At 41.7% G+C, this 23639-nt stretch overlaps 1 protein-coding gene across 2 annotated transcripts in view; it reads left to right on the forward strand.

Annotated features, from left to right (window-relative positions):
• Nucleotides 1–22469, forward strand: part of POC1A (POC1 centriolar protein A) — a 63200-nt gene extending 40731 nt beyond the window's left edge. For both annotated transcript variants that reach the window (XM_074914427.1, XM_074914428.1), the window contains exons 10-11: nucleotides 9002–9142; nucleotides 22180–22469. In XM_074914427.1, the coding sequence (XP_074770528.1) occupies nucleotides 9002–9142; nucleotides 22180–22278 (240 nt within the window). In that variant the 3' untranslated portion in view covers nucleotides 22279–22469. The remainder of the gene's footprint in view (nucleotides 1–9001; nucleotides 9143–22179) is intronic.
• Nucleotides 22470–23639: the final 1170 nt, after the last annotated feature.

A 23639-nucleotide genomic window follows, 5' to 3' on the forward strand; every position in this document is an offset into this window, starting at 1 on the left:
GTCTGACTTAATTCACTGGAGAATAAAGTCTAGCAACAGTGCCAGGTTTCTTCAAACTCAAGCTTCCTGATATGAGCAGAACTGGATAGGTCTATCAGTTGACTGTGCTCTTTGTGGAGCCTCACTGCAAATTTCACTGATTTTCTGCATCTTAATTTGACTGTGAGCCTGCATCAGAGCAAAATAGATGGTTTTCTCTCACTCAGCCAAATGAATTTCTACTTGCAAGCAGCTAACAGCAAAGCTTCTTTCTGGAAGGTGTTCCAGGAAGCCTCTGTTAATGGCTATCCCTCTAATACTCCTTCAGCTTTTTTCTGTTGTTGCTCTTTCCCCTGAAACTTTCGTGTTTGCTTTTCTCTTGATCTGGTCGGTGTAACAAGAGAAGGGTGTGCATGACAAATGAAAGCTTATGTCTTCTGTGATTTTGTGCATTAACGTTTTTTACACTCTTGCAGACTGTTTATCAGATTGGATCTTGGTGAGGACCTGAGAGAGAGGAAAAGGCAGGGTGTAGGCACCCTTAGCTTGGCTTTCCAAGAGCCTGACTGCAGCAACCTGCAACAGCTTTGCCTGTTAGTGGATGGGAGCAGCAGTGTTGCTACAACTGTTTTCCCTTGTGTTCTGGTTTGACAAGATTTTTTTGCAGAAATAAGAGGATCAGCTTTTAATTTCTGTCATCTTACAGTGAATAGATTTATTCTTTAATGCTCTGGAACAATAAGGCAAGTCCTGACAAGTTGTCATTGGTCAGAATAAAAATTGCCTTTTAAGTTCAGCATCTCAGACTAATTAATGTAAATTCACCCACTTAGGTTGCTGCTGTATGTGGCTTGGTTTAATGCTTGAGTTACAATTCAAAGAGAAGAGACAGAGGCAAGATTTGTTCTTTTTCCAAGCTGCTATTCTGTCAGCTTTGAGATGGATGAAGATAGCTCAAGCTTTAAAAGTTTCTAGGATCTCAAACTTTTCTGCTAAAATCCAAATTTCAAGCAAGAGTAGTAACAAATGGGCATGTTATGTGTCTGAATATGTTTACATATGTATATATATACACAACATGCATCACTTATACATAAGTAACATACATATCACATGCATACCTATGTTTGTTATCAGCATATACATACCTATTTCATTAGGAAGAGGCAAATTATTCTGATGAATAAAATGAGCTGTAAGTTGTTGTTCACACTTCAGGGTATCACTGTGTGTGTTTTTGTTTCTTGACCTGGAGACTGTTGCTTTTGGTGAAAATAACCTGTAGCTGGATAAGCCAGGGCTGAGGATAAATACTCTGTTTTAGTGTTTTTCTGCTTTTTTTGGGAGCTTTTCCCCAAAGCAATCTTAATTGGGGCCAGGGAGCAGTAGTTCAATTCTTGGTGAAATTTCTTACCAGTGGTTTTCATATTTATCTCTTTGTTCGTGTAGTGGCTTGTTTCCACATAGAAGTGTTCCTCTGAAGTTTTTGGTGCTGTTATTCTCCAGGAGCAGTGTTAGGATAGCCAGTTGAGCATACCTGTACAACAAAGCTTAATTATTCCCTACTAAATTCCAGGAGACCTCTTCATATGTCCTAAGAAAACACCAGGATATATAGGGGGGGATTGGTTAAGGGAGGTAAAACACTTAAGCAAAGCAGGAAAAGACAAATCTAAAGTTGAAGGCTACCCTTAGCTTTTCCTTCTTAAAAATACAGACCTGCTTTACTTTTGAAACAGTTGGTAGTCAATAAGTTTTACCTATCCATGCACTCTTTCACTGGGTTTTCGATGTCTGTTTCCCACTTTCACTCATCACAGAAATGCCATTTGGGCTTTTGGAAATGTAATGTGTACAAAACTTTCCTGTTCTTTGATGTTTGTAGAGGGCTTTTTAGCTATTTCAAATATAACTCAAATTGGGAAGGAGTTGACTATTAGAGATTAGTTCCTATTTTATTGTTTTTCTTGAGTAAAGCTGTGAATTAATGTAGTATTGCATTAATTACTAGTCATTTGGAAATCCTATCTTTTTTAGTTGTATTCCTATGGGTTTTTGGTTGTGGCGATCCTCTTTGCTGGAGCTTACCAGGAGCTGTGACTTCTATTCCTTCCAGTGCCAGATACACTCCTCCTTGGAAATCAGTGCAGGGATCTACTTTCTTTTAATTTTTTCTGTAAAACAAAGATCATATAGCACAAAAAACCCCCACAAACTTGATCTCAGCTGGCACACAAACAGCTGATGCAATGGTGTATATATAATAGTGCTCAGTATAAACCAACTGAAAAGCATGGATGGCACATAGCTTGGATGCTTTTAGCAGTCTGCGTAGATGCTTGTTACCTTAAGTTACCTCAAACAATGGTACTAATGTCTGACTTGTTTTAAAAGTGACATATACTCTATATAGAGGTGAGTTAAGCAGGCCAACAGTGAACCAAAGAGCAAGGTCACAAACATGGGAGAGGAACAGCTTTTCCCTTCTGGCAGGTAGGAGCAGGGTGAGGACCTGCTCTTGGCTGGAGATTGCCAAACACCATCACTTGCAGAGATGGGATGCTAGTATTTCTGTAAGCAGATACAAATTTCAATACAAGTGCAGCCTTCTGTGTATGGACAGGCTGGTTTCGTGCATGTTTGAGCTCTGTAGCTGGCCATTAGCTGTTAGCCCTGTTTCTTTCCTTCCTGGCAGCTTGGTCAGCAGAGATGGATGGTATAATGCTGCTTCACTTAAAATACACAAACGTTACTCCATCTGCATGCCTATGTTAGTGGTTCACTTAGGCTTTGGCATGAGAGTGCCTTGGAATTTAAAGGGGTTTGAGATGTACCTATTAATTCTATTTCTTCTTGGGGTTATCAGACATAATATATTGGCCTATGGCAAAACATGGCCATTACTATAGAGGTGCCAAGTTTTAATGTTTTAGCTCAGTATTTTTATTAGCACCAAGAGGGAGAAGGGTTCTATCTAAATAATTTCTGGCCTCTTGCATATCTAAACCAACTTTAACTTCTGGTGCAAAGCAAAAATAAAGGAATGTTCTTTTCACCTCCCTTTTCACTTTCTCCCCCTCCCTCCCAAATCCCCTTTTGTTATTGTGACTTGGATCCTGAAATAAGAGGTGAGCAGGGATGAATGGTCCTATAAATTGTTTCACAAAGCTAATTTAACTTGTATCCCATTTCTAATTGTTACCCTTTGCTGGTCTGGACAGTAGATGTGGAGTAACGCAAGTCTTGAAGAATGTGATTGCTCTAGAAATTTCTGTGCTGCCTTGAAGAGGGGATGCTTTTCCAGTCTAGAGAAATGTGCTTGTGCTTGGAGAGCTGTGTTCAGTTAATGATAATTTGCATGTAGCAGGGAGAAATGAGGTTACCTCTCAGTTTTTAATGAGTCCTTCAATCTAACATCGTGTACTCCATCTGACCTTCCTGTGGAGTTTACCTTGAAGCTAATGTGCTTCCACTGGATGTCACTGTTGTTCTCTGGGAACACATTTAAAATATCACTTTACCTATGGTGAGAATGACTCCTCAGAATAGACTTTTAATGGTATTTCTCTCTTGTTTGGATCAGTAGAATTGAGGTCCGAATAAACAGTGTACACCACCTTTGGGAGTTTTCTGCTCCTTTGTTTTTAGGGGAATTTCTTGAGCGAAGATAGTGAATTTAATTGCACTTAGTGGATTTTAATACATTGGCTGCCTGTATTAAATTGAATATGTTGAATCTATGTGTTGCTGAAAGGGAATGCCATCTTTCTAGATACTTGAAAATTAATTTTTGATAACTTAATGTTTTTTTAAAAACAAACATAAAACTGCAAAACAATAGATACACTGTGGAAATTGATTTAAAGGGACTTAAAGCTGAACCTTCCTCCCTTCACACCACTCGGTTCCTCCCTTCCAGTGGAGAAGGGTGAAGAGAAGGGAAAAGAAATATTTCCTCTGGATTGAGAGTTATAAGAATCCTACGTTGTACTAGGTGTAAAATCTAGGTAGGTAGGTATCCTGTCAATTTATCTTCTAAATATCACTGTTCAGAAAGCAAAATGGCATTTTTTTAGTTGTCCATTGCAGTTTTACTACAGATGTACATATGTTGTGTAGCTAATAGTTGCCCCCCACCCCCTGATCAGCACTGTATTAGCTGGCCAGAATGCATTTCTAGCCAGAACAATTTTCATGAGAGGCTCAGTAAGAGACCTCTGGAATGAAGGCTGATTAATTTTCCCCTTCCCCCAAGTAGTTGCACTGTGCTGTCTTTAAGTGGTTGCTATAAATAAATCACTTCTGTTTTCCCTTTGTCACTGAGAGCTATATTGTACTCTGAAACTGTTCATCTATTCTTCCTTTAATGTTCAGCTGCTTCTTGCTATACTCCCAGTGCTTAATATGCAGATGTTGTAATAAGATATTTGATGGCAAATACATTTGTTCAGTTGTGCTGAATAAATTGTGCACTTGAACTCTCACTGAAATAAATTAAACCTTTGCAGCAGTGTCGTTGTTTCTGGTGCCTGTCCCCAGGATTCAGCTGGCACTTTACCTTCCAGGTGAGACCGATGGAAGCACAGGTGTGTGTCTCCGTATTTGTGATGCTCATCAGTACTGAGACTGTCACAAAGCCAATGCATATTTCAGGGCTCTTTCCATATTTTTGTAATTTTTTAAAAAACTGTTAGGATTTAAATCACTAGTGGCTGGCTCACCACCTGATAGAGATGATTATTAGGAGAAGGGTGGCTGTAGTTTGGTCTGAGGGTTTTCTTTGTTAATTATTACAGACAGTAGGAGGGGCTGATTTAATCCTCTTTTACAAAATTTGAAAAGGTTTCAGTCTCTGGGGCAATTTGGTGGTTCCTCACTTGGGTGCACACTTCCTTTCAAAGGTGCTGGCCACTAAGGTAGTGGTAAGTACAAGTTGTCGTCTGGCTCTTAAGGGAAAGTTTCCAACTATTTCCATCTTCTGTTAAAATGTAAAGGGCAAAGCTTCCCCTGAAGGACCCCACAGTGATGCTTACCACTGTCAAATTTGGAAGCTGCACTATTGGTTTGGTAGAGGTGGCCTTACTGCCTTTGTAACCCAACTTCAACTGGTATCACTGCTGTATTTGAACTATGGCAGAGGTCCAGGTAGGTGCTTATGGCAACAGCCTGTCCTCTGAGCATTGCAGTCTCTTTCCAATTTTTTTTCTAATGAAGAAGAGTGTGTTTGAGCTCATCAAAACCTTTGGCAGATTTCTAAAAGTAATGTCAAACAAAATTCTAGGTGTCCGTTTGGATTTAGGATACTTGTAAAATGCCCAAGCATCTGCCTGGTGAAGTCCCAGCTGTGTTTTCTTAGCAGGCAAAGATTTCATTGACTTCAAAAATCAAGACTTTAGTATGAAAAACCCAAAAGGGTTAAAAAAATCAAACCATCCTTGTTTTGATGCCATGGTAGGAAGGCCATGGAATTCCTGTTCCCTGCTCTTCACAAGGTTTTTATTAGTTGGTAGCAGAGGGACATGCTTTGGGTGGTGTCAATACAAATATACCTACTTGGGCTCTTCAGCCTCTTTAAAAACAGTGAGTTGAAGTTAGTCTAGTGAATCTGATCCAGATGCATTCAGACACTCTCCTTTAACCTGTGGAAAGGGAAGTGCTGTGCCATTGAGATGGAGCAGTGTGCATGTCCACCTTGGCTGGGTTGGCTGTCAGCTGATCCTTTGCTGTTGTCCTTCTACTGTTCTGCACATCATGGGCTGCATTTACACCTTGCAGTGTTTCTGTGTGTGTATAGCTGAGAGTTTTCAGGCATTTTCAGTGAGCTCCACCTTGCACTGGACATGTCTGCATTGGGCAAATCCAGGCGTAATCCTTGTTGAATGCTGTCTATAGGGCCTGCTGTGACAGGTCCCAGACTTCAGCTTGATGCCATCAGAGCGGGTGGGATGAGTAAGAAGCTAGAGCAAACCAACTTCAGTTTCTCTGCCTGACTGTGAGCAGCGATTCAAAGTGCTGTCTGAAGGTGTGGGTGTTGGATACTTGTCTTTTGCACCTGCTGTGGCAGGGTAGACTGGGTAGGATCTGCTTGTTCCTAGAACTGAGTATTCAAAGCCCCTGATCAGTTGAATGACTCCTGTTTGGAAGTCACACTCCCTGACACATTGACATAGTTTTTATTTGCTGGTTGGATATATCCCTAGTTTAGATAGATGCACTCACTCAGAACTTCATTGCTGAAGGCACTAGCTACAGGTGATCTTCCTGATGATGAGGAACCTTTCAAGCAGCTGTAGTGTTTGAAGTGGGCAGTATGCCATATTATCATGCTTCTGTTTTTAAATGTAGAAGGTACTTCTGTTCTTGGGGGTGTTGCCACTATTCAGGGTGCCTCAGGAACCTGCATGAGCTTTGTGGAGGTGGCTTGTGTTGCTTTTCATGGGGGTGGTACATAGCCTGTGAGTTCGTCAGCAGAATGTAGCATCTGTGACAAACAGCTGCTGCTGCCCCTGGATTCAACTTGACATGAGGAGGGACCACCTGACCCCTAAAGTATCAGGTGTGGAAACATCTATGCTGTATTGCCCTTGTGAATATGCCAGACTCTTAAACTTTGTGGACTGTAGCAAAAAGAATATCAACTCTGAGTTCAACCCAGCAGCTTTTTACTAAAAGCTGTCTGACTTATGCTGTAAAGATAGAGAAAATATGTTGGTACAGTCATTTTTCTGCTTCTGTGAGTCAGCTTGTTCTAATGGGTTTTGAAGTGGATAGCTCATCATCATTTGAGGTTTTTAAGTGCAGGTTGTATGCAGTGTTAGCTCACTCAGATTTCTGCCTTGCCATGATTGACTGGCCTAAAGTTACATCATCAAAATAGGATAGCCTTAAAATAACAAGAAAACATGCTTTTAATGCTAATTACCCATTGAAAAGCAATGTTTTGGATTTGGGTTTTTTACTTTTAAACAGCAAATAGCAGCTTTGTAAGGTTGGCTGTATCTCATCTCTGCAAGAACACATTTTTGTTGATTAAATCAATGCATCAGTGAGCAACATGTGGCTCTTAGGCTACCTGCAGCACAGGAGTGGTTTGAGTGTGGCTTCCATGCCAAGGTTGTGCAGTGTGACCTGGAGTGGGGGCTGTGTTGGCCTGGGGCCTGTTGGTAATCCCAATTATCTACGCAAGTGGGAGGAAACAAATTAGTGGAGGTTGGCATGGCTGGTACCACCTGCTACCCAGCTGCATCCCAAGCCTGTGGTGTAGCACCATGACCTCCATGGAGCAGTTGTTTTAACATTTCCCCTCCTTTCCTTCTCCTTGTGCAAAACTGGTTTTGTGATGCTTGCCTGTATGAGAATAGTTTGGTTGGCAGGGGCTGAAAGAATGGTTGGCCCTTACTAGCAGTTAGGGGACAGCAGCAAGCCATGCTTCTGTCACAGTCTCCTAGTGCTGTGGCCTCTTCCCACTGCCCCAGTCTCCAGCTTCCCTATGTAGTCACACTTGCATTTTGCACTGCTTATTGCTTGTTTAGCTTAACTGTTGGGCTGGACCTCACTCAGCCTTGGGAGCCTTTCTGTAGCTGATATCAGTGACTCTCAGCAGCACAAGTTTTTTATATTTAATTATTTTTTAAATATATGTTTTGTGTGTGTATACACATATACGTGTGTATATATATCTTCATAATGCACTAAACAGTTTGGGGTTCAAAGTTATGTGAGCTGGTTTAAAGTCTTGTTGCAGTTGCACATCTGCATACACCTGGCATCAAATATAGAGATGAGCAGATAAATCAATGCAGTGCCAATGAGAAATGCATTCATAGTAGTGCGTGTAAGAGAAGAGGTGGAAGCAACTCTTCTTGCTTAGAAAAAGTACATGCAGGAGAACTTAGACCATTTGTTCAGTTGTTCATAATTCCTTGCTGCTTTGTTGATTTGCAAACTTCAGTCATTTATGTGGGTAGTAAGTGCATGGGATGGAGCTGCACCTGGCATCAGGCCATTAGAGAACTAAGTTTTCAGTGCTGTGATCTTGGTGTTAGAGTCAAATCTTGTCTGTTAGTGTAAATTGAGAAATTGAAGTCTGCAATTGCTTAATCACTTGGCTACCTTGTTGAGTTAGATAAACTTCTCTGAACTTCTTTTACTGGCAGTAAAGCAGATAAATAATGCAAATAGTGTTTGTTCTAGAAGAAAGATACCGTTTTGAAAGAGAAGGAAAGAAGAGTAAGTTCTCTAGTGAAGATCTATTTGTGCTTTTAAAACTTAGTTTATTCTGAATGAAATATTTAAGCTTGCATAACTAAAACCGTTGAAATAGAAACTTCAAAGTAAACTTGTTCTTAACCTCATTGAGGAGGGAAAACCAGTTCAAGATATAAACAAGATTAAAATGACTAAATCAAAACTGTTTTAATGCATATTGGAACATCTTGCTTTTGCTGAACTTAACCACCGCACTGTGTCCTTGCCTTCTTGAGACTACCAAACACGAAGAGAGGCTTTTACTGCACTGTTGGAGTGAAATAATTGGAATCCTCTCAGGGTAGCTTACTTGATTTTTTTTTTTTTTTTAATGATTTGGATGTAGAACTTCCATGTGGCTTCACTACGTCTTAGTTTACCTGTACAGTCTGCCTGTGTACCATATGAGCATGTCAAAGCTCTTTGCACATCTAAAACTTGAACCATGCAGGATTGCTATAAAGTTATTATCTAAGGTTTGCCTTTCCTGATGAATGTTTAAAAACAAAAAATTTAAAAAAATCATGCATACGACCCCCCCATACCCCTTCCACCTGCCCAGAAAACAACAAAAACACCCCCCCACTTGGTAAAGACTGCAGCAGCTTTTCCTTTTCCAGCTGTAGCAAGAACAATTCCTGTTCTCTTTTGCCCATTTTTAATAGCATAGACTGTCCCAGCATAAACTGTTCTTTACTCTTTACCCTCCATGAAACAGCAATCCTTCTCCAGCTGTTTGCATCGCAATAGCAGATTTTCTATTTATTTTTTCTAGCAATCAGAGATGGATTGTGGTGTTCATCTTAAGAAAACAAAACCTCAGGATTCTGATAGGAACCATGCACAGCAAGAGGAGGAGACCAGTCTCGCAAATACCTTGGAGCATATTATGGGACAGCTGGATGTTCTAACTCAGGTATGGCTTGCTCTTTAATTTTGCAATGAAAGACGTACCTCTGACTGGAAGAACTGGGAATATTTTGCCATGGTTTCATAGAATAAAAACGTGGCTAGTTCAAAACCTCTGCTTTTTTTTAGTAATTTTTTGATAAATCTGTCTTCATCTGTTTGTCAGTTTATATCTATTAGTTCCCTCGCATCAGTTTGCATCTCAGGCCCTGCTCTTCCCCTAATTCCTTTATGCTGCTGTGTAGCAGAGCACTACCTGAGCCAGCTCTAGTACCCTGTGCTGTTAGCCAAGGTTTATCTAAGGTGATGCTTAAAGGAGTGGTTGGCAGTAGGACTCTGTTTTGATGAATAATCTGTGTCTCTTCCCTCCTCCATTATACTGCAGTTCTATAGATAAACTCTGTTCTGATCCCGCTCCTTTCCCCCACCCAACATTCACCTACACAGTCCAATTTCTGCAGTATTCTCCTCCCATCAACAAGTCTGGGCCCTTCTGTGCCTCATCTCTGAAACATGCTTTTCACCCACAGCTAGCAAACAACTAATCCCTTGCTAAAGCATTAACAGTTCTTCCTCAGAGTCTCTAAGCAATGCTTGAACAGTACCAGCTGTTAATGGTGATCATGATAGTATGTGTTTACTTAGTAAGAATCAGGGGATATAGCTATTTTTTGTTCAAGTAAATAGCTGCTCATTGCTCCTGTGCAGAAGTTCCATTTCTGTTCATTGTCTGGGGCTGAATTTCATTGTGTGTTTTTGAGGTATGTGAGAAGCAGGGAAAAATCATGGGATAGTGAACGCTGGTGATCTCCTGTAGATGGGAGCATGGTTGTAGGATGGCAAAATCTGTGTAGGAGGGTTTTTCTGTGAGTGTGATGGTTGTTTTGGAGGAGGAACAAGCAGGTCTTAAACACTTGTTATTGAACTTACTGATTACTGGTCTGAGTTTGCTCTCTGCTCTTTCTTGTCAAAAATTGTAAGTTGATGGGTTGGAGGGCTCATCAGGGGCTTAAAGTAGGGCTGATTTGGGATTAAAAAACATTACAGGACTACAGACAGTCTAAAATAGTGTAGGGTGAAAACCAAAAGGTATTTAAGTTCATTTGGCAGAAATGCAAGAAAGCACTTTTCCTGTGATCTCTAAAATGCTGAACAATGGAGGAGAAATCTTATATGACATTGGGACCTCATGCTTGTGAGTAAAATGCAACCCAGTGTATACACAAAATATTTTATTACTGTTTTTACATCTCCCTAGTAAGTTTGGAATGTGATTGTTATCTTTCATTACATAAATCAGATCCACACTTCTGATGATGGATGTGTAATGGCTCCTTTTCAACTTCATAGGTGTTTAGAGGAGACAAATATTGCAGTAAACAGTATGTGTAGGATTTAAACTAGATATAAGCAATGCAAACATCTCTCAAATATTGTGTAACCATAGAAAATTCCAAATGTTGTTTTAAACCTAGCAGAAAGAAACTGAGATCAGTGGGGGAGGAATAAATTAGTAGGTTATAGGATAAAATTGGATATAGGCCTGGAATAGTAAAAACCAAAAAGCTGCCTTGAGTAACTCTGCATTCAGCAACCTTTTACCTTTTTTGTAGCACTTTTTCCATCCTTGAAGTATTTCATTTCCCATTGGTTCTAAGCTTTTTACATTACATTTTGTATTAACACTGTTTTAATGCGTTTGTACAAGTAGGTGTTCCTGACACACTGTTGAAATGGTTTCATAATTCTTCATTTTCATGCCAAGGTTTTGATATTTAGCAGTGAAACAAACCAATACCAAACAAACTTAAGCAAATGAGCCTGGAAGACTTACTCGTTCCTAGAGTAAGGGAGGAGATTCCTCAAAGAGGAGGAATGCAGGCAGGTAGCAAGGCAGAGCTGCGGAGATAACTCTGGAGGGTATCTGCTTGCATAGCTAAACTTTGGGTTTTCCAGTGCTGATGGCCTGTAACAGAGAAGGGAATGGAGTTCCGGTAGAGCCACTGTTACCCATGTTTTTTGCAATTAGATGTTGACCAGGGGAGCCATGACGTGCTGATTGCTGGAAAAGATCCAAGTGAGATGGAAACAGTGGCGGGTGGTGTTGGGTTTCTTGCCTTCCCAGCTGTGCTTTGGCAGAACAGCTAGGATGCTGCTCCCTGTGCATAGCAGACTGAAACCAAGGTTGTGTGGTTTTTATATGGCAGATTTGGGCCTGCTGACTTTTTCTGAAAGGAGGACCCCACTACTTCTTCAAAAATAGAGAAAAAAACTTTCATAAATAACCTATAATGTAATAACATTACTGACATAATAATATGCCAGTATCTTTTCCTTCTTGAAGAAGGGCTGAGGATGCTCCTGGTGCTCTGTTACAAATCATTGGTCCATAATTCCTGAGGGCTGCTTGTTTAAAAGGAACACTGATGGCATAAGCAGGGCCATATGGTTGAAAGGAAAGGACAGAGTTCCTGTGATATTTCCAGAAACCCTCTATTGATAGAGCCGTCCATGGATTTTTCAGGCATTTATAATTTGTTAGCTCCATGGGAACTTGGGTATATTTCTGATGTGGTACCTTGTGTTCCTGCGCATTTTGTTCTTGTTGTAATTTCCAACGCTGTGTTAACATGATGTAATGCACCAGTAGGGGAAGCTTAAAGCTGTGGTAAACTACTTAGGTTTATAGTTGCATAATTTCCCAAATTTATTTTCCTAATATTTTTACCATAGCTATCACTTCAAGGTTTATCATGCTAAACCTGATATGCAAAAGTGGGAAGGAGCGAGAATACTTTCAATTTCTGCTGAAAGAGGTAATAGTAAGTCATCAGCTGAAGGCTGTCATCTCTTGCCAGTGCACAGCTTTGTTCTGAGCTGCACACTTGAAGCTGCGTTGTCTGCCAATCACCAATTATCAGTACCTTCCCTGCATTGACAATAGATTTCCAGATGAAGTGGGGTGTCACGTACTCGGAGACAGCAAGGTTGTTTTTATTCCATTAAGAGGTCTCTTCCTGCCAGACACCAATTGCAAGTAGAAGTGCTGAGGCTGTAAAAGCATTGTGCCCTGTGCAGAATACACTTGAGCAGACTTGCTCCTTCAGTTAGGCATTTCAGTTCTTCTTAGAGAAAGATGGATCAGAGGAAATTTGTGGCTGTTGTATACCACATCTAGCAGTAACCATCATAGTGAATAGATATGGCCCTCTCAGATTTACAAAGCTTCATTTTTATGTTGTTGACTTTGTGCTATGATTTTTTTCTTTGAGGTTTTGGCAACTTTTTTTAAACTGGTCTTTGATTCAATTATCCTTCTTTTCTTCCTCCTCACCAGAACATTCTCAGGACATCTTTTGTTTTACTTGTAAGAAAGTGGTCTAATGTGACCTGACAGGGTGGTCTGGGTTTTTTTTCTAAACATAGTTTCTGTCTGTCCATACTTCACATGCAAATAAAGAAGTTAATGTTTGACTGCCTTTTTCAGAAGAGTAATGCGTGCTTAATAATTCTGCTGCCTTGAAGGATGGAGTGAAGTTGAGACCCAGACATAAGCCAGTTGTTTCCAGTAGTTTTGGGTTACTTAGATACCCTGGTACCCCTTTGTAGGAAAGTAGGCAATTCAAAACTGGCAAAGGAATGAGGAAGATAAGGGTAATAAATGTATGATACAGATGCTTTGCTACTCCCTTTCCTGCAGCTTAGTATCTTATCGGTCTCTCTGTTTAAACATCCAGTTCTTTACTGACATTTCAGAGATGTGAAAAGGAGGAAACCGTGAAATGTTTGTGTTTATTTTTTTTTAATCGAAGGCTGTATTTCAGTATCTTAGTGCCTATATGAAGAGGTGGGTTGAATATTAAAGTTTAAGGGGGAAACAAAGTGATTTAATCTCTTGGGTAACTTCCTGGAACAGAAAAGTGTTTGTTGGCTGAAACGAAAATGGAGCAGAAACTAAGAGTTTACTTGGTTCAGATGCATTTTCTGCATTTGCAGCTGAACTGCACTTCTGAAAGAAGGTCATCTGTGAGTAACCATTTTGGCTGCAGTGGAAAACTTGCATTTACAATGATCATGTTCAAGGAGTTTGTATACTCTTGCCCTCCCTCCAAACACCTGCAGCTGCTGTGCTCACTCTGTCAATCTGTAGCACTTGTGGGCAGTGGGCAGAGGCAAAAGCTGCTGGTTTTATGTGGGAAGGAAGATGTCTGCTCTTAATGAAGAGTTCAGAATCAGATTAGCATCAAAATTCATAAATAACTGTGATAATCCACCCACAGGAAACAGTTTTATATACTTCCCCAAATTAATCTTGCACTGAAGCTGGAATGAAACAACACGGTGAAATGGAGAAGACTTGTAAAATAATCCAAGCCTGAATTGAAGGACAATCTAGCTCATGTGAGATTAAAGGTTTATTGCGCTCTAGAAGATTGTAGATGGAGGGAGAAGAATTTTTTTAATTAAATTCTTAGCCTTAAAAGACTTGGACACATGTTACTTGATTTTTAATTAAAATTGGAAATGTTTGTGTGTCCAGTGCTTGTAATGAAAACAACTAAAATCAAATTTGTTATTCCTTTTTTTTTGTGGTCTCTAAAGCCTGTGTTGGTGAGGAATGAATGTGGCTTCTCTTCTGAGAGGTATTGAATGTAGATTAACAACTGGTTTAGTAAAATAAATGCTTTTATGACTTGAAGTAGTTACAGGTCAAGAACAAAGATTGGAGGGGGAGGACAAATCTGCCCTGGACAAATATCTTGGTTTCTATGTTGCTTTCACTGATGTGAACAATCACTGCCTGGTGGACCCAATGCATAGAAAAACTGAAAGCAGTTTTTATTCCAAAAGAAATGGTTTGAAATCCAAATCACTAATAAAAAGGTTCCATCTGAAAAATCTGTGAAATGCTAGAGGAGCTTAGTTTTTTAAATTGCAGAATCACAGAATGGTTTGGTTTGGAAGGGACCTTAAAGCTCATCCAGTCCCACCCCCCTCCAATCTTTGTTCTTGACCTGTAACAATGCCCGCAAGAGAATGGAGCGGATCCTCCTGGAAAATATGCTAGGGCACATGGAAAATAAGGAGGTGATTAGTGACACCCAACATGGCTTCACTAAGGGCAAATTTTGCCTGACTAATTTGGTGGCCTTCTACAACAGGGTTATAGCCCTGGATAAGGGAAGAGCAACTGGTTTCAATGCAAGTGCTGTCAGTTTAGCCTTGGCTGATTGACTATCAAGACTGAAGCAACAGCAATGTGTGGTGAAACATTTTTAGTAAGAGGCTGTAAATGGCAAGGCTCAGTTACAGATGGCTTGTGTGCCTTGTATCCCCACACTCTGCAGAAGAAACTGTCAGAGCCTGTGGCTCATCTTCTTTGTGGCCAGGATTGATTTAATACAAAGGACATCCTTTTCTGTCTTCCAGGGTCCCTTTGGTCACTGTGATACTGGTACTGGCCATGCTGCTTGGTCTGGCAAAGTGGATGATACTAGAATTTTCATTTTCAGATGCTCTTGTATGGTTTCCCTACTGTAAGAAGCACAATGAGCACTGCAAGTGATAACTTGTTGTTGCTGTACTGAGTCTACTGTATGAATAGACTTATGCAGTAGACCTAAGTTGCTCCTATAATATAGTGCAAGGGTTGCTTAACTGTGATTCAAGCATCTGCAGAAAGTGGAGTGTACTGGGAAGTGGAAGAAGAGATGGAAGCTGATAATCATAGAATCATAGAATGGTTTGGGTTGGAAGGGACCTTAAAGCCCATCCAGTCCCACCCCCTGCCCTGGGCAGGGACACCTTCCACCAGCCCAGGTTGCCCAAAGCCCCGTCCAACCTGTCCCTGAACCCTTCCAGGGAGGGGGCAGCCACAGCTGCTCTGGGCAGCCTGTGCCAGTGGCTCTCCACCTTCACAGTAATAATGAGGGGCTAGCTGAGCAATACTGGTTTTGAATGTTAGAACTACTGACTTCTTGTAATGCTCTGGGCTGATAAATATAAAAAAATTCAATTCTTTATTTTTTGAGTATTCTGAGTAGCACGTGTCTGACTGTTGGCTGAAGAGAGCTGGTGGGACTATGAGCTCTCGTGCCCTGTGCTCTAGAACAGACACTGAGGTTGTTTAGCCACATGACTTTTTGAGCAGATCTGGAGCTCTACCTAGGGATCCCACTGAGGCCAGGTTAGTGCTAGCATTTGCACTTCTGCAGGCATTGTTATGTGTTGCTAATTCACGTGACCCAACAGTGATATCAGATGAATGTGCAAAAACTGAGGGGATTGTGGGACTTCCTAACCCACAGCTGTACAGCAGCACTGACCCATATATTCCTGTCTAGCCACACTGGAGCTAAGTGTTGTGTAGTAAAAATACAAAACTTTGTGGAATTTGAAGCATGTTATGAAGTAAAAGCAGCAAAATTAGTGAAGTTGCATTGAAGAAAGATCAAGGGATAGACTGAAGCACTACATGAGCTATCTTCATTCTGAAATAATCAATACAGTATCTATAAATCAGCCTGTTGTGAAGTATTCTATGCAAATAAGTTTTGTGAGAATTCACCTTAGAGTTTGCATTCAAATCAGCTGAGATGGTGAGGAGCTACAGAACTTATTTAAAATGCCTCTGGGGTAGCAGATCTTAGAATCATAGAATCACAGAATCATTCAGGTTGGAAAAGACCCTTGGGATCATCGAGTCCAACCATCAGCCCCACTCTACAAAGTTCTCCCCTACACCATATCCCCCAACATCTCATCTAAACGACCCTTAAACACATCCAGGGATGGTGACTCCACCCCCTCCCTGGGCAGCCTATTCCACTGTCTGACCACTCTTTCTGTGAAAAATTTTTTCCTAATGCCCAGTCTGAACCTCCCCTGTTGGGAGTTTAAAGCCATTCCCTCTTGTTCTGTCACTAATCCCCTGTGAGAAGAGACCAGCACCAACCTCTCTACAATGTCCTTTCAGGCAGCTGTAGAGAGTGATGAGGTTTCCCCTCAGCCTTCTCTTCCTCACACTGAGCAGGCTCAGCTCCTTCAGTCGCTCCTCACAGGATTTATTCTCCAGTGCCCTCCTCTGCACTTGCCCCAGCACCTCGAGATCTCGTATTGAGGTGCCCAAAACTGGACACAGTACTCAAGGTGTGGCCTCACCAGTGCCGAGTACAAGGGGACTATCACCTCCCTACCCCTGCTGGTCACACTATTTCTAATAGAAGCCAGGATGCCGTTGGCTTTCTTGGCCGCCTGGGCACACTGCCAGCTCGTGTTCGCTGCTTGTCAGTTAGAACGCCCAGATCCTTCTCTTCCAGACAGCTCCAGCCGTACCTCCCCAAGCCTGTAGCCATGCAGGGGGCTGTTGTGGCCCAAGGGCAGGACCTGGCACTTGTCCTTGTTGAAGCTCATCCTGTTAACACTGGCCCACCGATCCAATCTATCCAAGTCTCTCTGTAGAGCCTCCCTATCTTCATGCAGGTTGACATTCCTGCTTAACTTGGTGTTACCTGCGAATTTACTGATAATATACTCTATGTCCTTATCAAGATCATCAATAAAGGTGTTGAACAGAAATGGTTCCAACACCAAGCCCTGAGGAATACCATCTTGTTTTAGTCTGAATAGATGAGGACCTATCAATTCTGTAGAAATCAATTCAGACTAAAAAAAAAAAAAAAACCACAACAAAAAAGCACCCAAACCAAAACCCACTTTAATTGTATATTTGATCTCTGAGACTAAGGCCTTGACCACTAGAACAATGCTAGTTCCAGCACACAAAGAGCCTTGAATGCATTTGTTTGCTACATGAAGTGTTCATGACTGTGAAGGCTTCATACCTTGTTATCTCTCAGATATGAGGCTTCCTGGGTTAGTCTAAACTGCCAGCTTTTGCTGAAAATGCTTCAGAGCATACTGAATGTCAGTAGCTTTTCAGGTCCCATCTCAAAACTGTGTTAAGATATAATTTGCACATGAGGATGCTTTCTTTAAGCACGCTTAGTAGTATCAGGGGTCTGCTTTGCGGTTCACTAGATCCAGTTGCCAAGATTAAAGGGAGGCTGACAGCAAGTCAGGGCAGAATTCAGTATGATAAGAGGAAAGGCTGCTTGAACCTCAGAGTGACTTTTGCTGCACAAGATCTCCTGTGAGCCTCTTAATCTTGCAGTTTGAGTTTGATATCTTAAACTACTGTTAGTGGAAAGGACCCTGCTGCAAACTTTTCCTGTGGTAGTTTATTTCACTTATTGCATTAGTTTAGAGAAAGAGGTCCCAAGCTTAATTTGCCTGGATATTTGCTAATTCCTGTCTCTGCATAGGACTGTGTGTACACTCAGGACTGTATTTAGTGTGTTGGAGGTACCATTTTAGTCATCTGCATATAATAACTGGGGCCTCTTCTTGCCGATATTACCCATTTTAACCTGTGGTATTTGAAGGTTGGCAACTTGGAAGACTGTTTTTACTTTCCAGTACAGTTCTCCTCGATGCTGTACAGCAGTATGGTCCAGGTGTCATGAATTTGTGCCCTAGAGGTGTATAGGTACCTCTGAACCCACTCATTAGCATTTGCCAAGGAGGGGCCCTTGGATGCTAAGTCAGTATTTTTATGACATGGTTAACTTGCTGTACTTGGCCATGTTTGGGACTGAAATCAGCTCTGAAACAATCATTTTTAGGGAAAACTTTAAGAAGTTATAGCAGGGCATCTAGGTTTTTGAAAACGAACCAGCGTTGGCCTTCCTTGTTACAGAGAGCAGAGCTCTTAAGCTCACAGCTCAAGGTCAAACTTGCCAAGTCTCATTCTGCAAATCCATGGGCCATCTGCAGTCTTCCCTAAGATTTATTCTGCCTAAAGGCATCCATAAGTCTCTCCTTGTACCAGCACAATGGAGTGGGGAAACTGAGTGCATGGAAACTTATGAACTTCTGCATTAGTTGCGTGTTCTTTTGCAAGTGCATTTTTTGAAGAAAGTGCTGTCATCATAAATTAACACATCAGACAGGAAAGAAAAATCTGAAGAGGTAGAAGTAACGTTTTTTCTTAGGCTATTTGATATGGTAGTGCTCTGCAAAATATTTTTTAGCATATGCTTAGAAAAAATGGTGGAGCAAACTTTTAAGAAATTCTTTATTTAAGTAAAGCTAGGAAATTACTTCTGCCTCCTTCAAGATCAATGGAGAGGGGGATTTTATGTTACGAAATGATGACGGGAATAGAAGTGCAAGTGTAATACTTTGCCTGCACGTCGCCAAGAGTGCAGTCAATGCTGTGATCACATGCCTTGTAGGTTTAGCCAGGCTGTTGTTACCCGCTCCGAGTAACTGTTGTATCAGTACATGTGTTTTTTGGGAGTCCCACAATTACCGGTGATCAGCCGGAGCAGTGTTACATCCCCCAATGCTATTATGTGTGCTAACTCAATCAAAGCCGGTGTGTGTGCCATACTGAAAAACCTGTGTGCTGCTCGCAGGGAACGATCTGCAACTTTCTGCTTGCAGAGCAGTCATCCCCTAGCAGTGGGGTGAGCCTAAAGTTATCCACTGCTCCCCTGCTTTGCCCCCAGCTCAGGTTAAGTACTGCTTTAGTTAATGAGCAGCCGTCTGTCTAGGTGGATCTCTCACTCCTGTCAGGGACTCAACACCACTGCTCCAGAGGGTTGCCGATGGCCTCTGCTTGCTTGCCCTGGACTCTGCTTTTCAGGTTTCCTGTGGCAGTTGTAGAACTGGTTGCTGTTGGCATTCAATTAGCATCTGGTTCCCCTTATCTATAGTCCTCGAGTGGCAGGATTGATTGTTCCTCCAGGGCCACTGCAAAAGCCTCAACCCCGAGGCTAGCAGTTCATAAACTGTCTCTGCTGCTTAATCGGACAGGGGAATGTTTAACATGGACTAAGGAAAAGATAGGGATGAAAGCATCTTAGACCAGCATCACGAATGACTATTACTTGGGTTGAGGGAGTAAAAATAACATGGCAGAATAGCATAGGGGGACTTATCATGTAAGCAAGTGTGACTACTGGGTGCTTCAGTCTAGGTGTCCTGGGGGAAGATGGAGCTGAGGATTCCCCAGAACTTAAAAGGTAAATAGGAAACAACTTTATTTTTTTACATAGTTTCTCATTAATGTTTCCATAGGGAAAAGCAGGTTTTTTTCCTAGGCTAAGTCAGAGAAGATGAATGAAGACAAATGTTGCAGGAAGTGTTGGTAGAAGTGATTTAACTAAGTTTTCTTCTGTGTGAAAAATTCTATATTCTGTTCTGGTGTCCATAGTAATGCTCGGTATATTCTTCTAATATCAGAAATACTCCTTAAAAAAATAAATAGGTTGATTTTTCTTCTTATTTAAGCCTAAGCTGTTATCCTTCTGCTAATTTGAGCCAGGACTTTAATAAATTATCCAGCATTTACTCCCTGGTGTGTAATGGAGACATGTACTGTACTCCTGACACAACAGGAAGCCCAGGTCCTGCCACAGAGAAATGGCTTGAGTGCAAACCTGGCTCCAGTAACTCCTCACTGAATCTGGCTAACAGTATTTTCCTCCTTGGCTTAATTGTTGGTTAGTTATCTTCTGAAAAGCAATAGCAAAAACATTCAGGAGTTGAATGGGTGCAGTTTAATTTGTCTACCAACAAGGACTTGCTTTATAAATAGCGACGTGGAAATATCGTAAAACTCTGTCAGCTGCTAATAAAGGAGCTTTTCTTCTAAGCGTCAGTTACAATATAGCACTAATAGCAGCTGGGCAGTATTGGTGCTTTCCCTTACCTTCCTAGGATGTCAGATGCCCTGTGTATTTTGGGTATCATATATTCAAGTCTAAATGGACTGTAGTCATCAGTTCCTACTTTGGACTTCCTGGATTTCATTTCTGACTGCTACTTTTCCACTTCTGGTTTCCAAAAAATATCGCTACAAGCTTTCTGCTTATACTTACATGCAATTTCCATTCCAATAAACATTTTCCTTACAGCTCTTTCACAAATTCAACACGTTCTGAAATCTGCTTTACTTGTGCTTAGTCTCACAGTGCCGTGTGTAACAGCACTTAACTGGTATCGGCAGGATTGTGGTGGCAGTAAATCATGGGATATAGGAACAGCAAGTAATCTGGGGCTTTGCTTCTAGCAGGGCAGTGTGACCAGGACATTAATGCAGTTGATTATCTTTCTAAAGGAAACTTGATGCAATGTTTCACACACCCCCTTTTTAACCAAGTCTTAAGTCACTAGTTCTTCTATTTTAAATGGAAAAGCCAGGATCCCTACTGCTTTTCATTCTCTGTCTGGTTGCTTGCAGGATAAGATCTTAGCTGTAAACCCCTGGTAGACATTCAGCCTGCTGTGTTCTGCCATGAGTAGCTTTACTCCTGGCCTTAGTAAGACAGCCACTAGGCAATAGCATGGCTGGGTATGAAAAAGACGAAATCCTCTCTCCTTTGAATAGACGGGAGGGCTCCTGCTGGCTCAGGGGCACCTGGCATGTTACCTGCTGGCTCCACAACTTTTCTTATGGTTCTCTGTGTACTGCAGTTCTTGTGCCTCAAAGGGGTGGCAATAGAGGAGGAAAAAACTTAAATGAAGCTAGTACTGTAGCCCATGGGAATATTTAAGCAGTGCAGGGTTTTTTCTTTCAGGTGAAGCTTTCTGCATTTGCAGCAATGCTGCATTAGGCAGCAGGAGTCAGGTCTTCTGCCTTGTCACAGGTCAGCGGTACATGTGAAGCAGAAATAAGCTTTGAACTGTGGGGAGGAAAAAAAGGGTGCATTATGGTAAATGATATGAAGCAAAGCCCTTTCTGACTTTGTTGATAAGCAGTCTTGTAAGATGGCTTTGCCATAGTGCTTGGTGTTGTTTTTACTATGTCTGTTTTCCCCCCGCCTCATTCCCCAGATCATTTTACAGGAGACTTTTCCTAGTCTCAAGAGGTCGTAGTGGAGCTATTTCCTCTCTTTGTGCTTTCATTTTCCCAGCTGTAAAATGGGGATAATGAGACCTGCTTTCTTTTGTCAGGCACTTAGAGATGTGCTTACGAAATGTGCTATTAAAAGGCTTTCTATGTATAACTTCTATACAAACAGCAGTTGTCCAAGTTTATTTGAATTACTTTAATAAAGTCCAAGGTTCTGTGAACATCCTTTGTTTTTAACAGAGGATGTTACTGAAACAGTAAAAATGCTTAAAATGTGAAGCTATTGATTGTTGCTGATAAGTTTATGGATATTAAAGCATTAAATCATCACCACCTATTATCAGCCATTCTGGTGTCTTTGGAAGCTGAAAGCGGTTCTGCATAGCTAGGTCCCTTGATTACTTCTGAGTGATCAATAAAAGGTTTTCAGCAGAAGCTTTTATTGCCACATGGTTAAAATGTTCTTCCTGTGCATCCTGTACATGATGACTTCAGCTCGAGGAGAAATATATAACAAACCTTTGTGGGGTAACTGGATTACACAAAAATATTTAGGTATTATGTTGAGGTAGATATTGCCACTTTGGTTTTCAATTCCCCTCTGTCGCCTGTTGTGTTGCACTGTCTTCCACTGGGAGGTTTTCTTGCTTGTCATTGTGCTTGTCCAGCAAGTTTTGCATGTTTTAATTGCAACAAACTGATGGCATTCAGGGAAGGACGAAAGAGTCTGAAGCAGAGAGGCAAAATCAAACCTTCCACTGGGCAAAACTGTTCAAATCCTCTCTCTCTTGTTAGCAGAAGAGTGTCTGGTGGCTCTTCAGTGTCTGGTGGCTCATGAACATGGAAGGACAGAACTTGTCTGTGAAAGGAAATGCAAAGCCCAATCTGAAAGCACCAAGTGCCAGAATGGGTTCTCGGTGGTGTCTGCAGGAGAGTTTCATGTCCGGCAGTCTCTATTGCTCCTCTCTGAAGTCGTCTGGGGCTCTGCCCTGCAAAAATGCTGGTACTGGAGTCACAGCCCTGAAATACCTCAAAATACTCCTGTGAATTTAGCATTTGATTACCCACAGTACGTAGCTTGTCTTTGTGAGCAGCTCAGCAGCAGCTTTTGTTTTGTTTTGCAGACAGTTTCCATCCTGGAGCAGAGACTGACGCTCACTGAAGACAAGCTAAAGGAATGTCTTGAGAATCAGCAGAAAATCATTCAGAACAAAATGAACTGATTTCCTGAGAGAAGACAGGAGCTGAAGGCGTTGGGAGGTTTGAGGTTGTTTGTGTTCCTAACAGACTGCGTGTGACTTGCTTTAATGATTTTAAGCACAATCTATTTTTCAATTGGAATGTACAGTTATTGTATCTGTAAATAAGCTTTGTTACTTTACTAAAATAAAAAGAATATTTTATTCATAAGTGTGAATAATGACTGTGATCTCCTGTTTTCTAGGGATACAGGAGCCAGCGTATGGTCTGAGTACTAACTAGGAAGGTTGCATCTCTCCCACCTTTGGTGCTGCTGCATTAGTTTTAAAACCTTTAAGCATCTTGGAGTTGCTAAATGTCTGGCACGGGCTGTGTTTTAGGCTTGTTGCTGAGGTGTGTGCTGGCTATAGGTGACAAGCAAAGGGCTCCCAGGATATTTTGGGCAGTGGGCGTTCACCTCCATTCTTGGACCGTAGTGAGCAGGTGAAGTCCCAGCACAGCCGGCATCTGGAGAAGGGTCTGTCTCACCCACGTCCTGGGTGGTGCCTGGCAAGTCTGACAGAGCAGTTCAGACCCTGGTTGGTATTTGTGCAGAGGTGATTAAATTTACTGGTGGGATTCAACCTGCTCCCTTGTCCAACGTGTGAGAAACAATTGCTTGAGGTTGGAAGAGAGGTCCTGGTTGGTCAGATGCAGGGTGGATTACTAATCTATTTTGCTTTGTCTTTGCTGGCTTCATAAATTAATTTATGAAGGCAGAGTAGAGGGAGAGGAAAGGCAACCAAATAGCCGAATGTTTGCTCCATTGTGGAACTTCCCTCTTCTCACACCAGACTGCCTTTAATTTTCAGTCATTTTGCAGATGTTTTCACAGTTGAATAGCTCATCACTAACACCTGTGCTCTCACCCGTCTCCCCTCATCGCTGCTCCTCACTTTTTCAAGGGTTTAGCAGGTGTTCAATATATAGCTGCACAAGAATTTGAACTTCTGGGAGATCCTGTTCTCCAACACCTCTTCTGCTAATGCCCACTGGAGGTCTCCTTTCTTGCAATAACCTATTACCCACATTCCTGGAGAAATGAGCTGTGGGAACTTGAGTGCCTCAGGGTTAATGAAACCCTTCTTGCTGCTGTCTGACCTCTTCAAACCAGGAGGCTGCCTCAGTCCCTACCCTTGGTGGTCCCTCCTGCTGCCGCTGCCTGCCAGCCTCGCACAGGTCCCAAGGCCCCTATCTCCAGCTGTGCTGTGGGCATTCTGGATGCTTGCCTGGGACTGGCTGGGTTCCTTATTTCCATGGCGCTTAGCAGATCTTAAGGCCAGCCCATGTGGTTTTGGTTCTTTTATTTATTTTTTTTTACACCTGTTTCTGTTTCAGGCTGTGT

The sequence above is a fragment of the Athene noctua genome, chromosome 10 (assembly GCF_965140245.1).
Source record: "Athene noctua chromosome 10, bAthNoc1.hap1.1, whole genome shotgun sequence".
NCBI lineage: Eukaryota > Metazoa > Chordata > Aves > Strigiformes > Strigidae > Athene > Athene noctua.